Source organism: Homarus americanus, unplaced genomic scaffold (genome assembly GCF_018991925.1).
Source record: "Homarus americanus isolate GMGI-L3 unplaced genomic scaffold, GMGI_Hamer_2.0 scaffold17515, whole genome shotgun sequence".
Taxonomy (NCBI): Eukaryota; Metazoa; Arthropoda; class Malacostraca; order Decapoda; family Nephropidae; genus Homarus; species Homarus americanus.
The window spans coordinates 1445135-1470181 of NW_024733365.1; the positions used below are offsets into that span (position 1 = coordinate 1445135).

At 37.1% G+C, this 25047-nt stretch overlaps 1 protein-coding gene and 1 long non-coding RNA gene across 4 annotated transcripts; one reads left to right on the plus strand and one right to left on the minus strand.

The window, feature by feature from the left end:
• LOC121869787 (glycosaminoglycan xylosylkinase-like) lies at positions 1-25047 on the plus strand. 3 transcript variants are annotated; one of them, XM_042371366.1, is made up of 9 exons: positions 2-658; positions 4789-5021; positions 8251-8440; positions 10192-10361; positions 12606-12805; positions 14707-14878; positions 18481-18675; positions 22862-22921; positions 24304-25047. In XM_042371366.1, exons 2-9 carry the CDS (start codon positions 4813-4815, stop codon positions 24509-24511), a joined length of 1404 nt encoding a protein of 467 aa, XP_042227300.1. In that variant the 5' UTR covers positions 2-658; positions 4789-4812; the 3' UTR covers positions 24512-25047. The 3 variants fall into 3 exon arrangements, with proteins under 3 accessions (XP_042227302.1, XP_042227300.1, XP_042227301.1); XM_042371367.1 differs by lacking the exon at positions 2-658 and adding an exon at positions 713-954; XM_042371368.1 differs by lacking the exon at positions 22862-22921 and having other exon boundaries at positions 1-658.
• LOC121869789 lies at positions 16431-18487 on the minus strand. The gene is made up of 3 exons (XR_006089585.1): positions 17806-18487; positions 16894-16995; positions 16431-16621 (listed from the first exon to the last, which is right to left on the minus strand). It is a non-coding gene; the product is annotated as an uncharacterized LOC121869789 (long non-coding RNA).

A 25047-nucleotide genomic window follows, 5' to 3' on the forward strand; every position in this document is an offset into this window, starting at 1 on the left:
CTGCGGCTTTTTCAATCTTGTGCTGTGACCCCTTGTGGGGCGAGCATCCGCCAGTTCCAAGTAAGGACACTCGACTGAGTACTAGAGTAGTGCTCCTTGAGATGCTTAAAAAATACACCTCAGTTAGGTCGCCCCTTGCCCGTCTGTAGTATAACTTCTGTATAAGCTGAATTTCATTATTATTGTTTCCCTCTGCCTTTGTCGATACTACGTATACAGATTTTATAATACTTGGGCGTTATTTGTTTTTATTTTATGTGCATTTATAGTTATTGTTTCACAATTATCTTGTGCATGTAGTAAATTTTGATAGTGAGTAATTTTCGAACTTGTCCTCAGAAATCGTTCGATTGAGATTTAGTGAAAAAATATATTTAAATAAAGACATTACATTTCTGTTAGCAATAGCTTCATATAATTATTTGTACTTAAATTAATTTTGAGCTAAATATTATAAAATTGATTTAAAATTCATATGGATGAAAACTTATTTTATCGAGCACAAAATGAGATGAAGCCAAGTATGGGAGGACACGGACGAGTGTTGTGTCTGGTGTGGGGGAGGACGAAGGAGCCTCACCAGTAGGACGTGATAACCATCTAGGGCGTTAACACTCTCTTATATACCTCGCCGCTTCCAAGTATAATGACTTTATGAGTAAGTAATGGTGATTGTTACCTTGGTTGATAAGAAATTAGAGGAGTGAAACCAATGTTTCACGTCATTGACAAGTTGTCGAACTTTCTCTCAACTATTGTTGGCACCGTGACACTCATTCATCTACGAGTTTGGCACCAACCACTGGCCCTTTAGTTTTAAAATAACCATTGAGTCGCGTGTGCCCTCGCACCTGGGCATTTCCGGAATGCCTTTGTTGTTGGCAGTGGGTACAACTGAGAGACTGTAAGGTGGCAGTTACATTACACAGCACCAGCGAGTGGGATCATCAGCTGGTCAGTGATGTACTGTTATCACTGCTCAGTGTTAAGATATTGTGCATCTGGAACTTTATTTGGTGCCACTTTACATAGCTTTTATGGTTAAATTAAGCTTTTATGGCTAAATTTTACATTTCTTGAAGAAAATGTTTGTCGCTTTACTTTAGGCATCAGACTCACGTGAATTAGCCACTTCAGGAAAATTTTCTTTTTATGAAATATTGTGTCTTCATGAATAGAGAGAAATGGTTGGATGAACAGCAAATTTCCTACTTTCGGTTTCCCTGTAAATATGTAGTAGTTACCAACACCTATTTGAGTTTTAAAATGGGTTTTTATAGTGTTAAATACAAATATGACCTTTAATGTCGTCGGAAACGAGCCTTTGTTGAGATGAAATAAAGTGGAAGGTAAAAAAAAAAAAACCTAACCTAACCTGACCCCTAGTGTGTAAGAAACTTACCTTAAGTAAGATATACAGGAGGATAGAGTGATGTGACTTGAATGAGGAAGTGGTGTCTTCGTCAGTGTCAATCTCTTACGACAGTGTCATGCATGGCAACCTACATAGTAGTGACACTCCGAATTACATCTCAGACACTTTACAGATGAAACAAGAACACCATGAGCCCTAAAAATATCAACGGCTGCCGCTTCATCATCCAAAACGTGCTGAATAATGTGTCAGTCAGCCAATGTATAACCTTCACACACAGACGCCATCTTCCAACTGCCCGTGAATCAAGACTTTCTCTGATTGGTGCACAAGTATTACGTCACATCGGCACTCACGCTGATTGCTGCCCAAGATTATGGAGTCGCATCAACAACACTCATGCTGATTGGCCGAATATTATAAAATAAAAGTTAAAATAAAAAAAAACACTAAAAAAATTCAACAGAAACATTATAGAATAAATAATTTTTATTATTTTTTCTCTTTCTCCCGATGTATGACTCAATATTCAGTTAGGTGTTGGCAGCTATGAAATACAGTGTTAACTGTTTCCTCTTGTTACTGTTAAGAGTGAATTTAGTGTGTGCTGCTTGGATTGCCATATTCACAATACTGTACAGTACCAACCTACCTAACATAACGTGAGGTTAATATTGATGGTTGACTTGCCGACGAGTTATCTGTTTTGGTGTTTATTTTCTAACTCTATTTTCATTAGTGACTACCTGTACTTATTTTCACTAGTGAGTACTCTACTGATATGGTAATCATTTCTTATGCAAATGCTTCGTTTAGGCGCCTAAGGTGCGCACTACTTTGTCTTCTCGGTGGCGACGGTGTTGTCTCATCTCCATATGTAAACAGCCATTCATATTGATGTATTTCAAAACATTCCACCTCGCTTCTTGCTGCCCTCCCGTGCACCACTGCTGCTAGTTTCATTTTCACCATGGTATAGGAAGGGTGTCACCGGTCTTATATGGACGTAATTTGTGTCTTCAGGGGAAAGATGATCTCACCCTCCAGTTTTTCAAAGACCTCAGTATCCTTCCTTCCAGAAGAGACTGTCCAGACTGTGGGAATCCCTGTGTTTTATGACCAGAGAGCAATTTGTTCCAGTGCAACAAGAAACGGTTAATAGATAGGACTAACCAGTGAGCGAGTTATTTTTATTACTGTTTATTTTCTTACAATATTTTTATCGGTGAGTTCTGATAACATAATCATTTATTGTGGAAATTGTTCGTTTCATAGATAATTAGACGCCTAGGTGTGCACTAATTTATCTTGCGGGCGGTAACGAGGCCCCGATCTGCTGAGAGGCTTTTCCCGCGCCTGGGCCAGTTTGTTTTTCAGCATGTCGTATGAAGATTGTCGCCGATCTTACATGAACGTAATTTGTGAATTTAGGGGTAAAGACAACGAAACCCTTCAGTTGTTTAAAGATCACGGCATTGTTCCTTTACATAGAGACTGTTTATTTTCTTACATTATTTTCATCAGTGAGTTCTGATATGATAATCATTTATTGTGGAACCCACCAACACAGTAAATCACTCCGCCGCCCGGGGTGCATAGTGCCGATGCGGCCGTATCATCTCACGTCCAGAAAATGCCTCAAATTTCATCATATCATAGTAAGTTCTTTCTGTTTAATATACCAGGGGGTCCAGGGAAAGTTAGGTAAGGTTAGGTAGGTTTGGTTAGGTTGGTTTGGTCTGTTTTTCATACCCACAAATGTTAAAGTAACGTTTATTTTTAAAATATCAAATTTTTAACATATTTCCACAAACTACAACAGTGTCCACTACAATATATCAGTGAAAAACCGATGTTTTTATAATTTTTTAAAATCAATTTTGCTCACTGGTTAGTCCTATGTAATTACCTAAGAAACTAATTAATAAGAAAAACAAGCGGCCGCATTCACCGAGACCGTGATATAATTTTTCATCACTTCTTCAACACCATGGCTCGCCACTTATCCCCATCTCAGTAGCAGTAAGTTTGCACATGGCAGGTGTTAAGTTATGCTTGGTTTATGTTAAAGTTAGGTTAGGTTAGCATAAGGTTAAGGTTAGGTTGGGTTAGGTTAGGTTTGGGTTATAAAACACGGTGAAGTTGCAGCGTCTTTATAATTGTTTACTATGCTAAATCACCGGTAGGTCAGTCGTCAATAATTACCTAATCTAAGTTAAACCTTTCATTACTGGGAAGTTAAGTTAGGTTAGGTAAATTTTTATTAATTTATCTTGTCAACAATAAATTATTTATGTCTGCAGGAAAAATTACGGTTTAGGTATGAAACGGTGCCAAGGCAAAAATTGCTTGTCCTTATTTTCTGGTATACTATTAATGGTAGGATAGGTAATTTTTAGGTCCCACATCACAGAGAGGGATGTTAAGGATAAAAAACACCAGAAAGCCCAAATTAAGGAATGTGCAATTCTTCCAGCCATTTCATTCTATTCATGAGGTAGTTAACAAGGGTCTTCCTTTAGCTTTGGTCATCTGGGGAATCTTAGGAATTTAGGTTAGGTTAGATATAGTTCCTATGTTCTGTGGCTAGGTTAGATTTGTTTGGTTAGGTTAGGTAAGATCAAAATTTTTCAAAACACGTCAAAAACGTTCATGTGGCAAACGAGTCACCATCCACGCTGTTAATTTGCTGCCAAGCTACATAATGTTACACTACAAGCATGTCTTCTTTTCTGTCTCCAAGTACGTGTGCTTATGCAGCAGTAGCCACCCACTTGTCACGTACCCAGGGTACTGTGCCATAGAATCCTGGTTATGACCACCTCGCCCTGATCCTTCAATTTTAACGTCAAATGTCTCATCGTATGCTTGGCTTTCACACCTTGTGAATAGAAAATAACGTGGCTCCTCTGCATCTTAGAATACAGTTACTGCATGATAGATTCGAATGTCAATAAATCTCCTGGAGTGGTTTGATAACTTTGTTTTAAGGTACAGTACATAAAGTATTAATTAATGTTTGAGAGTTGGATTTAGGTTTTTCGTGTAATAGCTGACCACTACTGTATGGTACATGGTGTAAATTATTGTATCTACAAAAAATGAATACTGTACTGTATATGTCTGCTGGAGGTCTGTCCCAAACCTCTATAAATAATCAAGTGTATTGTATGTGTGTTTAGAAAATGTTTCACTACCTGTTATTGGACTGTAGTCTACAAGGGAAGAGACTGGTAATACTGTACTATACATGTTAGTAAAGTTATGAATTGTTCATCATCACTAATATTTCTTTTAAAAGATTATTTTTTCAAGATAATGTGAAGGAATTTAATTGTGTGTGGAAGTTTGTGTTTCCTTCTATAACATTGCTCACTACTATGTCACATATACTGTGCAACTGTTTACAACAGCCTGTAAGGACGGAATCATGAGCAATGAGGTGGGTGCGGCGCGTGGTGATGTGGATGGCCTGGTGTGCTGCTGTTACTGCTGCCATCAATTTGCTCCTAGTGGTCAGGGTTCCACCAGCCTCTTCTCCTCTTCACCACCACCACCGCACCCTGTCTCCCTCTACAGTACCCAGCAACGACCCAGTGGGAAACAAAGTCTACCTCCAGGGAGAAGTTTATGCCATCAGGGATAGGTTAGTATTTTAAAGTACTGTACTTCCTTGAAACTTATGAGAACATGGAGTGATGAAGTGCCTGTTATGGTCAAAGTTTAGAAAAGGGTTGCCATTGTCTTTTGAAATTATTGATAAGATTTTGATAATAATAAAAAATTCCCTAATGCATATAAGCCACTTCAGTGCTCTGATGCAAGGTAGCCAGACAAGTGTTGATTCTTAGACTTGTTATTCAGGAGCTGATGGATTACTTCGTCCATTTTGAAGAATACAGTACTGTACTAATCCACAAAAGAGTCGATCCACTGTCAGCAAATATGTACAATAATGTGTTAGTTATAATGCTGTAGGTGTAAGGGCTATTATTCTGGAGGGGCCCTTAGCCTACTCTATTAAAGCAGATGTTATAAAGGCACACAAGCCAGATGAAATACATGTGATTCAGAAGAAAGTTTTCAAATCAGCTTCTTGTTGAGGACGTGGTAATTGGAAAGGCAGTAAGAGAGACTTTTGGACATAGCAAACCTGAAACTAGATCTAGGTTAATGTTAGGAAGTTACAGATTCTATACTACTGCTGTCTTGAGCCATGGCATTAATATAACCCCGAAACTCCATTACAATATATTTAGAGTACAGTACAGTAAAACTTCCCAAAGGTGTACTAGACAGTACAAGCAGTCCCCGAGTTATGACCATCCGACTTACGATCGCACTCACTTATGAATTAGATCTCAATACATTCATCGCAAAAATTTGTAATTAAAATCTCCTTTTTTTCATTATTTTGATTATTCTATATTGTTTAACATCACTTCATTTTCAGTATGTACATTTTTTGTTATGTATTGGATATTATTGTTGTTTTGTAGGGGCAGGGTTGTGCTTTTAACCTTATCTAACCTCTGGAATTAACACTGTTCTGACTTTCAAACAAATTTAATTGCGATCAGGGTCCAGGAACGTATCTCTGTTGTAAGTTGGAGGCTGCCTCAACTGTATGGGATTAAGCCAGTCCAACTTAGAGTTATAAACCTCTATTGGTGATCCCCAGTGTCAAAAATGTGGTAAAAAAACTGACCAAAACCTTAAGAAGGAAATGTATATGTTATATTAAAGTAAATAATATCAACTGAACACTAGGACACTCACCTTTTCCCATATGATTGTTGGAGCCTTGGTGGGTGGAGAGAGGCACTGCACTTCGGCTAGTCTGACACGCTTAACATTAAAGTAGAAATACATACAGTACAGGTATCCCTCAAGATACGAACGTTAAGGATATGAACATTCCTTATGTAAATGTTCTAAATTACCGCCTCTTTTTCGTGTTGCAAAAGTTTTCCCCGCTTATATGAATTTGGGTCCTGGCAAAAGTTTCGAATCAAGCGACCCTGGGAGTCAGCTGGCAGCCACTTCCCCCTACTGTTCTCCCTACCAGGTGTAGGTAGGAGTTATGTTATGGTTATTTTTCAACTCATAGTTTTGGATAGGTAAACTTAACTTTCTATACTTTTTTTTTTTTTTACTCGGTTACATGCACACACAATTCTACATTCTTAATATGCAAAAAGTAAAAATACAGGGGTTATACATATATTTTTCATTTTATCCCGTGTGGGGGGCACGGCCGGCAACACCCAAGCCCGGGGCGTAGGGGTTAATTACACTACAGGGTAAATTTATGTACACTTAACTTAAATTTATTTGCTTAAAAATATGTATTGTACTCTGTCACTATTTAATCACTTAAATTACTGCTGGACGCCATTATCCGGCAGTAGAGGAATCATTAAAGATTAGAATCGGAGACTGGTGTTGCTCCACATGGCTGGTTGCAACTCTGCATATGCACCTACAACTCAGACCGAGTCAGACTTAGCGGGAAGTCCGACTTAGGGGAGTTTTACTGTATGTTATTGTAATATTTTAAAAATTTTACACCAAGAGTCCGTGTGTGTCCTGCAAATGCTCTACTTCTGTCTGATGATTGTAATTCTGTGAAACTGAAAGTTTGTTGTAATGAATCAGATATGAGGTTGTGATATGCTGTCCTGTATAAGGCAACATTAAGAAATTTTACTTTACAGTCAAATGGTTAAACTCTTGGTAATCAGAATACATGAATAAGATCTTAAAATACAGAGAGATGAAATAAAAATACTTAAGACATGGGTTTTTCATTTGTATTTGTGTTGATGCATAGACTGTAGTACCAACCTTGTTGGGGAGCAAGGAAACACGAAACTTATTTTCATCAGAATACAGAATACGTTAAATCTCCATAGCAAGGGTAATACAGTACAGTATTCTTGTTTTGACTGACATCAATCTATTTCTAACAAGGAAACATGTATCAGGCAGACATTAGCTAACAATCCATGATCGTAATTTCAAGTTTGTTTTCCTCTACTTTCATAACACATTTGCATTCTCTACATTAAAATACAGCTGCTCCCCGACTTACGACGGGGTTAGGGACCCAAATCCAGGTCGAAAGTTGAAATGGTCGTAAGTCTAAAATGCTTAAATAATACAGGGTGAGCATAAAGTCTTTCCCTGATTACAAACTTTTATTACACAAAACATATGCTAGGTACAAACATACAGTTTTTTGCAGCTTAAAATATGCGTGAAAAAAATCTATGAATTCGTCTACACAGTGTTACAACATTTATGTTTCTATCTAGAATGGTCTTCGAGATATGATTTTTCATAATCATGGAAAGACCTTATGCTCACCCTGTACATAGAAAATCTAAAAGGGTCTCTTTTTCTTCTCAGCACCACAAAACTCTCACTTTTAAGCTTGCCAGCCATTTTAAAGTGAATTACAAACGAAAATTTTGTCAGTACACAGCGCAATCACTGACGCTGGGACTCGAAAATACGTAATTTGACAAAATTTTGGTACGACTGAGGCGGTCGTATGTCCAGGTGGTCGTAAGTCGAGGAGTAGCTGTATGTTAAATGAAAATCATGTTGATAAAAAAGCGTACAAAATTATTAACTAATTTTTATGTGAAGTGGTATGTATCCCACAGTTACTTGGATGTTTTGCAAATACTCTGTGCTGTATTAAGCCCCTGAGATACACCAATGACTAGCGTAATATATTTAGTTTTGTAATGTATAAATAAAAAAATTATGAGCTAAGGCTTGCCGTGTGGCCCTTATTACTGCACAGTACAGTACTAGATAGCATTAAAATACTTGAAAAAGATGTTTAAATTTACATTTTTTCTCAGTGAATACCACAGACGAAACCAACGCAATTGTTCTGGACTGCAAATGCTTAATGCTCTCTACACACATCTCCCAGCAGTTAGAGCACAGTATAAATCTCCTTCATCATACCTCACAGATCTTGTAAACAACTTGAAAAGAGACATTACAAGGAGGAGAGTTACCGGTGACCCTTGGGACTTGGCTCGTAAGGTTAGTCACACCTGTTGAAAGTTCGATGCAGTACAGTAATTGGTATGTATCTTTGTGTGAAATTTGCCTGCTGTGTTTGTGTTTTGGAAATTGCATGTGTTAGAAACTGTACTTTAATTATTTTTAGTTGATCGCCATAAGTTTCCTTTCTTCCAGCACTTTGTGTACAGTTAGACTCTGTCCTTATAATTAATTTATTTATTTATGCACAATAGATACAGTAGTATTTATTTACTTTTTAATCTGTTACACTAATCCTTTAACCCTTAAAGGGCAGCAGACATCATATAAAGTTTGAGAGGAAAACGTGTAAAAGGTGGTGAACATCATAATTATGATGTTTAGGTTAATTCACGCCATTGTTTGTGTACGCTCGTGGCTGTGTTGTTGTCTGGTTTCTATGATGAGGCTGGCAGCCCACTCTAAAGTCAGAAAATATGTATACCTGTACAGTACTCCCAGTTTAACTCTTGATTTCTCCAAGAAATTATTATTTCTTGTATTTACTGACAAAATATGAATTTATAGAAAAAATCAGCTTTCTTATGGTGTAAAAAAAAGAATGAAAGAAAAACCTCAATTAGGTTACAGTGTATGTACATTTATTTTGACAATATTATCTTAGGTGGTTTGCTTAGTTTTCTACATAGCAAAATATACCTAGTCCTGGGTGGACAGCGCACACAATATACCCACCAATAAAGGGTTAACTCACTTGAACTCTCCAATAAATATTTGAATACACTACTGTATTTGGTAAGGGTGTAGTGGAAGTCATCACATTTGGCATAATTGGAGAGAATTAAAGGACTTGGGACATTTCCAAGACGAGTAGAGTTGTCATGTTCAGTGAGGCATTACGTGTTCACCAGCTCTGTTTGGGTCATGTGTGTAACCTGAACTGAGTTTTCCTTTGACATATTATTCAATTTAGTTGTATGTTTGTTAAACTTGCTAGCAAAATTCCCCCATGTTTACAAAACCATAGCTCAACATCTATTCGTGCTCTCACATTTGGTGTGGCACCCCACATTCCTAGTTATGATTATTAGAAACTATTCTTTCTAAAGTTGTACCTCCTCAAGAAGCAGTTCCCCACATTCTCCTTACCCATAAAAAACCTCCTTCCTGCCAGATAATAAAGTCACTTCTTTCTCTTTTTTATTGCTCTTCCCATGGGCATTGCACCAATAAAACATAATCTGTCATTTCCCCTCCCATTTGTAATGTGTCAGTCCTTATGCCACTAGCTACTTTTATTGTGGAGTTTCCTGCCCTCACTTCTTTCTATTCATACGCAATAGATGCAGTGCACAATTTTTTAAGTGCTGGACATTCACTTGCCTTATTTTACATTTCTGAATTACTTATATTTATCTATTTTACCCATGGTGTAGTAAGCAAGCCTACCTTGAGACAGGTCATGCATCAGATATATTGCCCATCTAGGGATGTTCAGTCATCTATACCACCATTAGATAATGAATAGTACTGTATCAAGTTAAGGTGATGGACTACAACAAATATATAACTGTTTATTTCCATTCACTAAATTTGTTTGTATTTTACACCGATGTGTCAGAGTGAGGTACAAGTGATAAGGGCTGGAACATTCCAATTGTAATTAAACTTCTTCAAATTTTCAAAAAAGTCATTCATTTAGTTCAAACCAGATACTGTATATGTACTATATCTTAATTTCAGTAGTAAGAGCTATACTGTACTGTAATCCTTTACAAAAATGTTTACAGTGGGCCAAACCAAGGTCGCTGGTTCCAGATTCAGCTCGTGGCCTGGGAGATGTGCTGGCTGCACTCTCTACTGCACCCATCATAGCTGCTGATGTAGGCTACAAGGGCACACAACTTAAGGTTGCAATTATGCTCAAAGGTGGCCAGAAAGCTGTGTTCAAACCAAAATGGTTAGTGCAGGATTTTGTTTTCGTACATTTTTTATAATATATACTGTATACTGTAAATCCCTCTGAGGTAAATATATACTGTATACTGTAAATCCCTCTGAGGATAATAGATCCTGATCATGCAAGGTAAACTATTGTGAGAGAACTAATGTGCTATTACCTTTTGTCTCTTTTACAACAAGTTTGATATCAGTAGTTGTTATGGTTTCTTACTAGGATGATGTGCTGAAATATAAATATGGCAAGTGTTTTTTTATCTCTGGCATAGGCCCTTCTATCCTGCTCATCATTTGTCTTAACCCATCTCTTGAATTTCTCAGATTTCTTCTTAACTTTGTCAACCGCCACATGATTCATGTGTAACAGTTTCCTTGTATTCTTGGAGCCAATGGGTTTGGTCTTGGGAATACCCCTGTATACAGTATACTGTACTGTATACCAATCAAATAGTTCACTTTATTGATGTTAATGCTCAGGGTAGTATCTGCATTCTTGTTTACTAGCAAGTCAGGACAGTGAATACCCCTCATCTCTTCCCTCATTCTGCCATAATTGCCACTGTAATATTTTAACCTTGGCCTGCTCTTATTATCCAAGTAACAGTTAAATCTGAAGGACATTGTCACATGATGACTGGTGCCAATGGGAGCTAGATGTTCCAACTTGGCCACCATACCTTCCTTGTTGGTTATGATGAGGTCCAGTGGTTTGGGTGTCTGTTCCCTTTTATAGTGAGTCAGATCTTTGGCATATTGGAATAAAAATTGTCTCTCAGAGTTTCTTCTAAAAGAGTAGCTGGATTATTAAGGTCATTTGGTGTTATTTTATTCCTCCAGTTGATGTTGCATAGTTGAAGTCAACCATGACAAGGTGGCTAGAGTTGAATGCCATTATGTTGTCTATTAAGACTCTTAAGTTCCCATGGATTAACAAGCTGCAGTTTGGGGATCTGTAGATACATTCAACAATGAGTAAATCTCTCCCCATCAGTTTAATTTTACATCACATCGATTCTTCTAAAGCATCCTACTCCTGCACTCTCACCTGGCTGGCTATAAGGTCCTGTCTAGCATAAATAACTACACCCCTCTTACAGGTTGCCTGAGAAAGGTTCGTAAATGAGTCATATTCTTCTATGTTAAACTCACAATCCTCTGGGTCGATCTTCCCGTTTTTGTACAACAGTTCTATATCAGGTTAGTGGGTCTTTAGCAATGTTTCAAACTTGGCTCTCTTGTCAAGGAAAGTGTCTGTATTTCAAGCCGGAAATAGTCCTTGATGGCGACTCTCAGCTTGATAGTGGTTCTGGCCTCCTTCCATTCTCTGCAATTGCCTCGTTTACCAAACTCACCGTATGTTGTGGGATGTGGCCAGAAACGACACTGTAGACTATAATTTTTACATAGCTAATTTAACACAAAACCTCATTTAGCTGCATTTTTTTGTTTCCTTCTCTTGGTCATAATTCCCCAATTTTATGTTGTAGATGGATTTGTGACCTTGAGAGGTTTTAATGAACACTATTATGAAATTTTAGCCTAGTATTTTTTTTACATATTTGTCATAGATGGATGGTGTGATGGCATGATGTAAACATCTTGGTTGCGTCTGGTGCTCCATTTGCCAGTACAGTACTGTACAGTACTGTACTTCTGTTCTTTCCCGTAAAAATCGATAATTTATTTTATTTTTGTGGATAAAAATTGATGTACCATGTAGTATCAGTGTGAACCAAGTAGACCTGGACTAATTTTCAGAATGTTTCAAAAGTTTTAGGTTTTACCAAAAAGAAGATTAATGGACTAGACAGTGTCTGCTTACATGAAGGTCGGGTTACAAAAGGTTTACTGTATACTCATTAGTTCACTGAGAGACTAGACAGATCTACCCATATGTATCCATCATCTCTGTATATTTAGATTCATCAATGTAAATGTTAGATTTCAGTAAGTTCAAATACAGTTTGTTGTGGTCAACTTTTAATATCTAATCTTTTGCTTCACTTCCATTTGGAATTAAGTTCTACGATACTACCCGGTAAACTTTAATATGACTACCAAACAAGAGTCACTTCATTGTTAGTTTTTGTCATGTATGACACATTGCATATAATTGTGCATTTTCAGATATGAGGCAAAGTAACCATTGCAGAATTATTGCATGCAAATATTAAACTTCACAATTTTATTTAAATTCAGTTTTTATAATTTCAGTATACAATTGTAAATTTTTTTTTTCTGTAAGGTATCCTCGCGATGAAGTCATAGAAGGGGAAGTATACGCAGGCGCTGATCGTCACAATGGAGAGATTGCTGCCTTTCACCTCAGTCGACTTCTGGGTTTTCCTATGGTACCTCTAGCAGTTGGTCGATCAGTATCCCTAAAGCGACAGATATTACCTGTGGCATCAAGGAAACTGGCAGCAACATTTTTTTTGAGAAGAGGTTGGTGCAGTCACATCAGTGGAATCATCCTTGCAAGTTCTCTCTGTTTGTGGTGTCTAGTTGCTTTGTATCTGTCGCTTGTGTGAGCTGACTTAATTAATGTTGTTGAAGATCTTAAGTTTCTACAGATTCAGTACTGGTATATACAGTATTGGTTGTCCATCTTTAGGAGAAAAGTGTAGTGTAATCTTGGAAAATTGGCACTATTGGGAGTGACACCTTGGTAGATTTGTGAATTATCTGTGCTTTTAAAAAAGTCATTGCCCTCTTTATGCCCCCCCACCCCCCCACCCATGAAACCATGAAGCATCCCTTTTTTAACATTCTGGGGTAAATTACAGTTTAATTTAGTGTTGCATCTTGTTAGAATAACTTACAACAGCAAGGTGAGGCAGGTACTTTAAAAATCCCACTGTCCTATAAACAAGACATGTGTAAACAATTTATCAAACAAACCAAACCAATCCTTATCTATCCCAAAGATATATATATATATATATATATATATATATGTGCAATACAATACAGAACTGTATAATAGATAACTGAAGCCATATGTAATTTTTTTAAGGAAATTTCACTTATTACATGTGTACCACAACAATAGGTGTATAATATCTACAGCACACATTGCATTAACTGGCTCACAGCCTCTGCTACTTATCCATAAAGTTGCCAGTTTAGTCAACTTCACACTGTATAGTACAGTATATAATTATGATGTATGATATCAGTTCTTAATTTTACACTTTGGTTAACTTGGTCCCCTACATTATTTTTGGTCTTTATTTTAAATCGGTTTCCTGCTCTTTATGTTTGATACTTGACAACAATAGCAGTGATGTGGCAGGTTGGTTTGTGGAGGTTGGATATACAGCAGTCCAGTGTGTTTTAAAACTAGAACATATCTTTGCACCTAAATTGTGAAATTTCTGAAGGTAAATCTTAAGTCTTAAATACTAGTATTAATCCTGGGCATTTTTTTAAAGAAATGTTTACATATTACATGTTTTTAGAATCAAAGAGGAAGCACTGGCATAAAGGACCCCAGCTGATGATTGTGTCAAGGGTGAGGGCAGTGGGATGTCTATAATGGGTGTCTGCTGTCCATGAGCTCTCAAATTGCTCTGTTTACTTTGATTAATTTTAAGTTGTCTCATCATTCTGAGATTCCTGGGAAGATGATTTCTGGATTTCAAAGGATTTAGTTATTGCAGTTTTATAAGTCACTAAACTCTTTATTTCTGTGTCGTGTGGAGTAGTAGGAGGATTGTCATACTCGATATATTTTCTTGTGTTCTTTTTGATAACTGTGGCCTATGTAGTTTGTTGATCCCCAGGAGGGCTTAGCTAATGTGTTGATCTTCTATAGGTACTAGTTCCTATTATCTTTTTTTTTTTTATGATTATGTCACCGAGTCATAACTGTTAGCATGGTTACACTCACCCGTCTACACCATCACCACCAGTCTACTGCATATTTGTGCACTAAACTATATTTTCTGGTGCTGATTTTTTTATTTCTTTATCTTTGTTAATATATTCAGCTCCCCATTTTTTCTGGCTTACAATTTGAATATAATTTGTCTCATTGGGTATACAGTATTTATTAACTCGTTTGTAAGGGACTCAGGTATGGTGGGAAGGTATTAATGTATAAACTGGGAACTCGGGGTTTTTCAGCCTATAGTCCTGCCTGGCTGTTACATGAGCCACCTGATACTGTACAGGCTCACCTATAAAGTGGGAATTCAGGATCAATCACTCACTTTTGCATCATTATTATTTATTATTATTATTAATATTATTATTATTATTATTATTATTATTATTATTATTATTTACACATTAAACAAGTTTTTGCTTGTGTTTGAGTGTCTGCAAATATAAGGGTTTTCCAGGGGGACGACTTTGTTTTTATGGAGTTTGTTACTACTGCCACAAGGATTCTTCGGTGTGTGACAATGGCCGCACTCTAGAGGGTACCATCATCCTTTGGTTGCCTCAACGTCTTCCACTTATGCACCTGCCCCACCCCTGGGCACACACATACAAGCGCACAAAGCTGGCTCAGTAAGTACACTTGTTATAACTCCCATCACTGAGTTGTCTTAGTCAGCCAGTGATACCCCCATTACCATCACTAACCTGTATGATATTGCACTGGATAATTGTTTATTCTTCATATTGGGTATAGTCTTTCCCTTCAGAAACTCTAACATGCTTTTAGAATTTTGCCTAACTTTATTCATCTCTCCTCAAACCTTCTTTTGACGTGGGTGTTCATTCTTTGTTTTACACTATACAGGTAGAGTATTTCATTATTTGTGAGTGTTATTAATATTTATCGTAGTTAGGGTATAAATTTTTTCATCGTGGTCCTCTAAAAAATTTCAACGTAATCCTCTAAACATTATTAATTTTAAGTTAACTTCATTCATATGTTTGCATGAAGTAAAGAAAATGTATTGTGGCATCTCTGAAATATCTGAAGGGAGACAGAGTGTTTGTACTCTAGCCAGAAGTTTATTGTTTTTGTCACTTTTTACAATTCTCATGGCAGTTATGAAAGAATATCTGTCTCCTTTTCCCAGTCTTTTGGATACACTTTAAATCCTGTTTTCATAGTCCAGAAGAAGTGTGTTTGTGTACCAGTTAAGACAAGAGAATTTGTTTAAGAGAACATATTAGTGTAATTAATAGACTTAATTCTATGAGTTAAGCGGTATGGTGGTCAAGTGGATACAATACTCGGCTCCAGTTTTAAAGGTTGCTGATTAGCACCCTGGGACCTCCAGTTCTCACAGCTATAAATGGGTGTCTGAGTTTGGGAAGTGAAGGTGGTTGGATGTAGTAGTGGGTGTCATGCTGCCTCCTTGTGTACTGAATCTGTGTACCAGATGCTTTGTATTCACGCTGGCCCCTAATAAGCAGTGAAGCTATGGGACCTACTTTAATTTTTTTCAATTTTTGAGGTTTGCTTCCAAATTCATTTATAGATTATAACTCCTTCAAAATCCCTGATTATGGAAATAGAAGTTCACTTTGTAATTTAAAATACTCTGTGTAACAAAAGAAAACTACAATATGCTATGTGATTCATTCTTAGTGGAGCCATCAGAAGATTATTTTCTCCAGAAGTATGCTCTGTTTTTTTCACCCATTCATTTCACTGTACTGTCTGCTCCTTGTATATTATCACACCATATGAGTACATCATTGTGGGTTGTGGCAGCTTCACATTCCAAAGGTTGCTTGTTTAGTCCTGCGGCACTCCCAGTCCACTTAGCTGTAAAGGGTTACCTGAGGTTACAGTTGGGAAAGTGTTGGTAGTTGAGTGCAGTGCCTGCCATGGTGCCTCTTTGCATGCCTCAGGTTTAGTAATATATACAGTGTGCTGTATCCACTAACCCTAATGGGCAATTTTGCTTGTGAGAGCCATTTTCACATTTTATCTCGTCACAGTGAAGTAAGTCAGTCTATTGTGAGTTCAATGATGTATCTTATACTATAGGGTCAGGATATATCGCGATATATAATTACCTGTAATCAATGGGGAAAATAGGGTTAGGTTCCGGAGGCCAATAAAAGTGACTAAACTTGACTTAACGAGTTTATTTTCTTACTAACTAAAGCACCAGTGAACACTAGACTCGGGAAAAACAGGCTGTTTCAATATCAGCATCAATTTGAAGGAACACAGACTCGGGAGCTGACGCGCCATCCCACTCGCCATGTTGGGAACACAGACTCGAGGCTGATGCGCCATCTCACGCGCCATCCCGGGAACACCAGATGCCACACTGCCTCCCTCACCTAAAGAAACGAAAAAAAATATATATTAGAGTACGTATTAAATCTTTTCCATTCTCTTCACTTCACTTTTCATGTCATTAGCAACCAATTTAACTAAAGCAGGGAACACCAGACTCGGCAGGTGATGCGCCATCTCGGGAACGCCACATGCCTCCCACACCTACATAAATGAACAAACCAAAAATATTAGTTACAGTATAAAATCGTTTCCATTAAGCTTTCCATTCTCTTCACTTCACTTTTCACGTCACTAGCAACCCATTTACACTCACCTTAAAAGTCGGAATCTGCTGACTCATCACTCGCTCCACTCGACTCACAGCTAACGTCCTCCGCGTCACGTGACACCTGCGTGCCTAAACACTGAACTATAACTGAAACATTTTAGGTTTTAGTGCTTGTTTTCATACATATTTTTTATATATTTATTTATTTGTTTATTTATTTTTTTCACATGGAAATATGAAATAAACATGCCTAATTGAATGTAAATGTGATGACTCACCAACATCATCGGCTGCCTCCTCATCGCTTGAGTTGGTATGCATAGCACCTGCCTACACCCTTGACGGTCCTGCCTGAACACCTGACGGTCCTACCTGCACACTTGACTGTCCTGCCTGCACACCTGACGGTCCTGCCTGCACACTTAACAGTCCTGCCTGCACACCTGACGGTCCTGCCTGCACACCTGACGGTCCTGCCTGCACACCTGACGGTCCTGCCTGCACACCCGTCCTGCCTGCACCCCTGCGGTCCTGCCTGCACCCCTGACGCCTGGTCGGTCCTGCCTGCACACCTGACGGTCCTGCCTGCACACTTGACTGTCCTGCCTGCACCCCTGACGGTCCTGCCTGCACACCTGACGGTCCTGCCTGCCGACAGTCCTGCCTGCACCCCCTTCCTGCACCCCTGGGTCCTGCCTGCATCCCTGTTGGTCATGCCTGCACCCCCTGCACCCCTGACGGTCTTGCCTGCACCCCCTGACGGTCCTGCCTGCACCCCTGACGGTCCTACCTGCATCCTTGATAGTCCTGCCTGCACCCCCTGTCTTGCCTGCACCCCTGACGGTCCTGCCTGCACCCCTGACGGTCCTACCTGCATCCTTGATTGTCCTGCCTGCACCCCCTGACGGTCTTGCCTGCACCCCCTGACGCTCCTGCCTGCACCCCTGACGGTCCTACCTGCATCCTTGATAGTCCTGCCTGCACCCTTGATGGTCCTGCTTCCTCCTCAGATGGTCCAGCCTCCACTTCACCTGTAAAAAAATTATCGCTATATATAGGAAAATTTTGATAATTTTGGTAGCCGCTATATAAAAATATCTTTATTAATAGTCACGATATATCCTGACCCTACTGTACTGGACTTCGTTTAAGACAATAAGTGAAGAATATAAATCTCCCTGTCAGTCCTTCCTGGTACTTATAGACAAGATGAACTTTAATTCTTCAGAAAGTTTAGTCAGATCTTTCTCATATGTGATTGTGGATAATGAGCTCTACTCTTGTTGGTACTTATCTTGACTGGATCAATATTGAATCCCCAAAACTGTGTCACCTTTTAAACTGATAGATTACAGTGATAAAATTCCTGTTTTGATAGTCATGGTGTTTACAAGTATACAGTATTAAATTATCTTTGGTAGCTGACATGCATGCTTGGAGCTGGTATACTGCATGCACAGTATTTTCTACCCTTGAGATAACAGTCAAGTGGTGAGTAATGACCTGTAATGACATAAAATAATTGTTATGACTGTACCAGTTTATATGATGTAAAAAAAGAGCCTTTAAATTTTAAAATATATATTTTTTATCCAGGAATCCTTGTGTAATTTGAGGTTATGTTGTTTACAGATGGGAAGAAAATGAAAACTACTGTGAGAGAGTTTTACATCACCCACCCTTCAATAGTGATAAATCCCCTCGCCTCCTAGACCTCATGGACACTGCTGTGTTCGACTTCCTCATCCAAAATGGCGACAGGCATCATTACACTGTTGTATCAGATGAACCTAGTTCTTCTGTTGTTCTTCTTGATAATGGGAAAAGGTAATAAATCCTATGGGAAAAGTTTAATTTCTTATAAATTTGAAGCTTTCTGGCTACATCCTCTTAACTCAGTGTTGAGGGAACAGAATGAAATAAATTGTGACCTGTGTAGCTCCTCATCTTGTTTGTTTTTGTCAGTTCAATATTCTTTTCCTCACCAGTTAATACAGTAATATCTCTGTTAGCCGGAATCCCCGTTAGTCGGAACTCTCCAGTACCTGTAATTGAAATTTATTTGGATTTTTTTGGAAAGAGTCTCAGTTCTAGGTCTGTGAACAAGTTTCTGAGGTTGAAAATCAGGCACATTTTCTGAGACGGTTCCAAGAAAATCTCCAATTTTCTCCATTCTGGGCAGGGAATAAATTTTCCGTGAGTTCCAATAGATTGCGTCATGCTCCAATTAATCCCCACGTGCCAGGTGTGTGGCTGGCCTAACTGCTTGGATCGCTTTGTTCATATTCTGCTGCCATTGTAGAAGGTTGTTCCCTCAGTAACTGCTGTTTTTTGCATACAATTTTTGTTGTACAGTGTTGTACATTACTGTACTAGAATAAAATTAGCCAAGAATGGAATATTATTGTATTGTGTAAAGAACATAAAAAGTGATTACAGTAACGTATACTATACTGTACATTCAGTAAGTGGGAAACACTGGAGTACCTTAGCTTTTGTCTTTATTCAAGACATTTTCAGTTCATGAGACCCAGTAATCCCCCATCCCGACTATGGGTGACGTGACATTGCATCAGGTCAGGTCAGTAACATGACCCAGTAATTCCCCACCCCACCTCCATCGCAAGTATTAAGACATTATTACGGTTAATTATTTCATTCAGCTGAGTGGTCATTGTCTGGCTACTCTAGGTTCAAGACGACAGCATCTGCCGGTGAGTACAGTACAGTGATACCCCGATTTACGCGGTCAATTGAACCCACGGGGTACCGCGTAAAACGAAAACCCCATAAATAGAATAACAGAACATATGGGATTAATTCCAATAGAGAATGGCCTGACCCCCAAACTCCATTTTTTCCGACACAATGCCTATGTTGTAGTAAAAATAACATCTTAATTTTATGATGGTATGCACACACAATTAATATTTAAGAGAAATACGGTCGCCAGATTAATGTCCATTCAAATAATGGACTCAACTCTGCCCCCTCTTCCCAGCTCGCTAGCTCCTACCTCTCTGAGAAATGTTTGGGTGAAAACACTAGATTTTAAGGTATAGTAATAAATAATACCTCAGACTAAAGTTAGGATAATATAATTGACATTTCTGGATTCCTTGCAAATCAGGGAATATTTTGAATGTAAACTTCATATATTTTGCACAAAAGATAAACTATTTGCTTTGTGTAAACCAAATTATTACATGAGATCTAAAATTTATATGTCTTATGCAAAATCCATGATGTTTATATTCAAAATAATCATCATATTGTAAGAATTCCAGCAATGTAAATTATATTCTGGCCGGGTAATTTGTATGAATTTTATGAGCTAAAACAAATATCTTCAGTAAATAAAAAAAAAACATTCTTCACCCAGACACTATCTGTCAATCAAAATACCCCACCTCCGCCTCCCCCCCCTCTTCCCACACTCGCTGGGTCGGTCCCTCTCTCCCTCCCTACCCCCCACCCCCACCTTCCCTCCCTACCAGAGAAATGTTTGGGTTTAAACAGTATATTTACATTTTTAGTAATAAATAATACCTCAGACTGAAGTTAGGATAATATAATTGACATTTCTGGATTCCTTGCAGGTCAGGGAATATTTTGAATGTAAACTTCATATATTTTGCACAAAAGATAAAATATTTGCTTTGTGTAAACCAAATTATTACATTAGATCTAAAATTTGTATGTCTAATGCAAAATCCATGATGTTTATATTCAAAATGATCATCATATTGTAAGAATTCCAGCAATGTAAATTATATTCTGGCCGGGTAATTTGTATGAATTTTATGAGCTAAAAAAAAAAAAATTATACTTCACCGCGTATATGAGTAGATGCACCGCGGAAAGTGAAAGTCTGGTTCTGGCAATTAAAAAATATATATATATATATATATATATATATATATATATATATATATATATATATATATATATATATATATATATATATATATATATATATATATATATATATATATATATATATATATATATATATATATATATATATATATATATATATATATATATATATATATATATATATATATATATATATATATATATATATATATTGGAGTCTGCATTTACTTGGCTTTTGTTTACGCATTTGGTCATTTACGCGGTGTCTTGCCAGAATGAAATGCTTTATTTACGCGGTAAATTTAGTCATTTACGCGGGTGAAGTATAATTTTTTTACTGTATTTACTGATGATATTTGTTTTAGTTCATAAAATTCACACAAATTACCCGGCCAGAATATAATTTACATTGCTGTAATTCGTATAAGAGTGTGATTATTTTAAATATAAACATCATGGAATTTGCATTAGACATACAAGTTTTAGATCTAATGTAAGAATTTTGATTAGAAATAGCAAAAATTTTATCTGTTGTGCAAAATATATGACGTTTATATTCAAAATATTCCTGGTCTTGCAAGGAATCCAGCAATGTCAATTATATTATCCTAACTCTAGTCTGAGGTATTATTTATTACTAAAAATGTAAGCCTACTGTTTTCACACAAACATTTCTCTGGTAGGGAGGGAGAGAGGGTCCCAGCGATCGTGGGAAGAGGGGGGGAGCGGAGGTGGGGTATTTTGATTGACAGATAGTGTATGGGTGAAGTATAATTTGTTTATTTACTAAAGATATTTGTTTAAGCTCATAAAATTCATATAAATTACCCGGCCAGAATATAATTTACATTGCTGGAATTCCTCATAAGATTGTGATTATTTTAAATATAAACATCATGGAATTTGCATTAGACATACAAATTTTAGATCTAATGTAAGAATTTTGATTAGAAAGAGCAAAAATTTTATCTTTTGTGCAAAATATATGACGTTTATATTCAAAATATTCCTGGCCTTGCAAGGAATTCAGCAATGTCAATTATATTATCCTAACTCTAGTCTGAGGTATTATTTATTACTAAAAATGTAAGCCTACTGTTTTCACCCAAACATTTCTCAGAGAGGGAGGAGCCAGCAGCGTGGGAAAAGGGGGGGGGGAGTTGAGTCCATTATTTGAATGAACATTAACCGGGCAACTGTTTTTCTCTTAAATATTAATTGTGTGTGCATACCATCATAAAATTAAGATGTTATTTTTACTACAACGTACGTATTGTGTTTTAAAAAGTGGAGTTGGGGGTCGGCTGAGTCTCTATTTCAATTAATCCCATATGTTCTGTTATTTCATTTATGCGTTTCTCGTTTTACGCGGTACTCCACGGGTTCAATTGACCGCGTAAATGCAGACTCCACTGTGTTTATATATATATATATATATATATATATATATATATATATATATATATATATATATATATATATATATATATATATATATATATATATATATATATATATATATATATATATATATATATATATATATATATATATATATATATATATATATATATATATATATATATATATATATATATATATATATATATATATATATATATATATATATATATATATATATATATATATATATATATATATATATATATATATATATATATATATATATATATATATATATATATATATAAAAGGACTTAGGCTATGGTATAGGGGGATTTTCAGTAAGTACGCACATAAGGAATGTGGTTTGACTAATATACATTTTCAACTTAAAAATGTCTGTAGGAACGGAACTTGTACATAACCCGGGGACTGCCTTTACAGCAGGTAAATTTGCTTTTCAGTTCATGTATTGTATTGTTAAGAGGTGCAGTACATCTTTTCACATATACGTTGAGACATTGTTATATACCTATTTGACATATTTAATAACCGAATGACAGAACACATATCGAATGACATTCTAAAATAACTGTTCGTTCATGCTAACAGAAATGATTGACAAAGGTTATGAAATATGTCAAATAGGTATATAACAATGTCTCAACGTATATGTGAAAAGGTGTACTGTTTATGTTTCACACACACTCATGAAAGGAAGTAATTTCAGCTTTGGTGATGCTTATGTTGATCACATGGATATTCTGGCTCCTCTACTGCAGTGCTGCAGGTAATAATTTTACTACTGTACTCATCTTGGATATTAATAACATGTTAAGTTTATTCTCTCTCTTTTTTTTTTCTTTTTTTTTTCATGGCACTCTTGTTGTACTGCAGGTGTCCAGAATCAATAAAAAATCAAACTGTCCTCTTTCTCAGATCTCTTGTAATAACAGCCAACCTCAGCAGAGTTATCTTCCCCCCTCGCCCCTCCCCCCCAAAAAATGCTGCAGATCTCACCAATGAAGAGCTCGTATAGAAGAAGCAGAAGAGCCTGAACAGGAGCAGCAGCCCAGGGGTTTGGGCAAGAAATACCTGCATAAGGTGCTGGATTCAGTTCAGAATGCTAGTTCCGTGTCCAGTGAGTGTGACCCCAACCTTTCCCGAAGTGTGAAATTTGCTAAAACTTTGGAGGATGCTGTTATTGTTACTGGGAATGCCAGGCAGACCAACATCCACCAATTCTGTAAGAAGCTGACTTCTCCTTCATTTACACGTCCATTAGAACTACAGCCGTTCTCCAGTTGCTAGGGAGCTGAGCCACAGCTGTCCACCATCCGCACTAGAGCCTAGCAGCAACCATAGCGGTCCACCAGCCACACTGGAGATGAGTCTCAGGCCACCAGCCGTGGTCTGACAGTGTTCAGGCCTCTCCCAGCAGAGGCTACTGTTAATATTGACTCGTCCTTCCGCTGTGACTCACTTGCTCAAATGTTACGTGATAAATGAAGTGTGTTGTGTTTTTTCATCACTTGAGTGATGATGATATGTTGATTGTTTTTTTGTTTGTTTTTTGTGCTTTTCATGCATTATCACTATGAAAAAGTGATGTGCAATAACAATGGCAATCCCTAAGTGACAGCTGGAGGTTTGCATCTTACTACTGTACATATACATAACATGTAGGCAAATGAAAAAAAAAATTATTTTTTATAAATTTATTATTTTTATGTCTATAAGTTATTTGAGTTATTTAGACATTTAATCATTATAGTATCAGGATAAATAATTTGTTTGGGCTCTTCAGGGTCTCGGGAACAGAACCTATTTCCCCCCGTAAGTTATTAATATAGATATACGATCGATCACTTAGTGATGGGTTTTTGAGGTCCGTAACTCCATTGTATAATGGTCATTGCCTGTACAGTATTGTGTTTGACCTCTCCTGGTAGAAACACCACAATCATTGATAAATTGTACACACCATTACTATATTAGACTTAACAGTACTGTTTTTAGATTAAAGGAAAACAAAAATCTTACTTGAAAAAATTATCAAAATTATGCATGACTTTTAAATCTAAGTGAGTTCTTATCAAAACTAATAAAAATATGACCTTTCTGTAATATACATCAGTGGAAGATTAATATTACCTTTGTTGTTTTCTTTAGACTACGACAGACAACATACGAGAGGCTGATACTACTGAGTGGTGGAGGACTGTCTCGAGCACTGCAGGAACTTCTCGCACAAGATCCAATATTTCCCGTTCTTACCAAGCCTCATCTTCTTGCTTTGGATCGAAGGGTTCTTCATGTTCTGGCAGCTCTGAGTATGTGCAAGGAGCAGAGAGGTGGCTGGCATAACGTTCTCTATTAGCTTTTTATTGTTTGTAGTTCTCCCTTTATAAATGAAACAGTTAAATTTTTTTATTTTAATTGCTCTGGGAAAAAGTATTGATAGTGTACAGGTTTATTTTTATGACCCCAATGCAAAGTAGAGGCATTTTGGTTTGTTGCAGTCCAGCCTGACTCATATGCACAGTATCTCAGGTTTGGGTGAATGGATGTTGACCAAATTTTTTGCTATTGATACTGAAATACTACGGTATACCTGTACACAATTTTACATTTTATATAAACTTTGGGCATCAGGAGCTAAAGGTCACAGTTCATATGTACGAAGATGATCTATGAAGACTGGACGATTGGATATTGACCAAACTTAATTCATATGTATGATATTCGTACATGTCCACACTATATTTTCAAGTATTGGGTACTTTTGATAATTTTTTCTCCTCTTTAATTTTTCCAGTTTTAGACTTCTACTTCTTGCAGGCAGTGGGAACATGTTTTTGTTCAGTCCAGAATGCGACGTTTAGCTTTTATACCTGCATATATATATATATATAT

Bases quoted from the DNA above. Each gene is read 5' to 3' on its own strand.
- LOC121869787 (XM_042371366.1), top strand. From the start codon at position 4,813: ATGAGGTGGGTGCGGCGCGTGGTGATGTGGATGGCCTGGTGTGCTGCT. The intron at 10,362-12,605 runs GTTAGTGCAGGA...TTTTTCTGTAAG, and splicing joins GCTGTGTTCAAACCAAAATG to GTATCCTCGCGATGAAGTCA. The intron at 18,676-22,861 runs GTAATAAATCCT...AAGTAATTTCAG, and splicing joins CTTCTTGATAATGGGAAAAG to CTTTGGTGATGCTTATGTTG.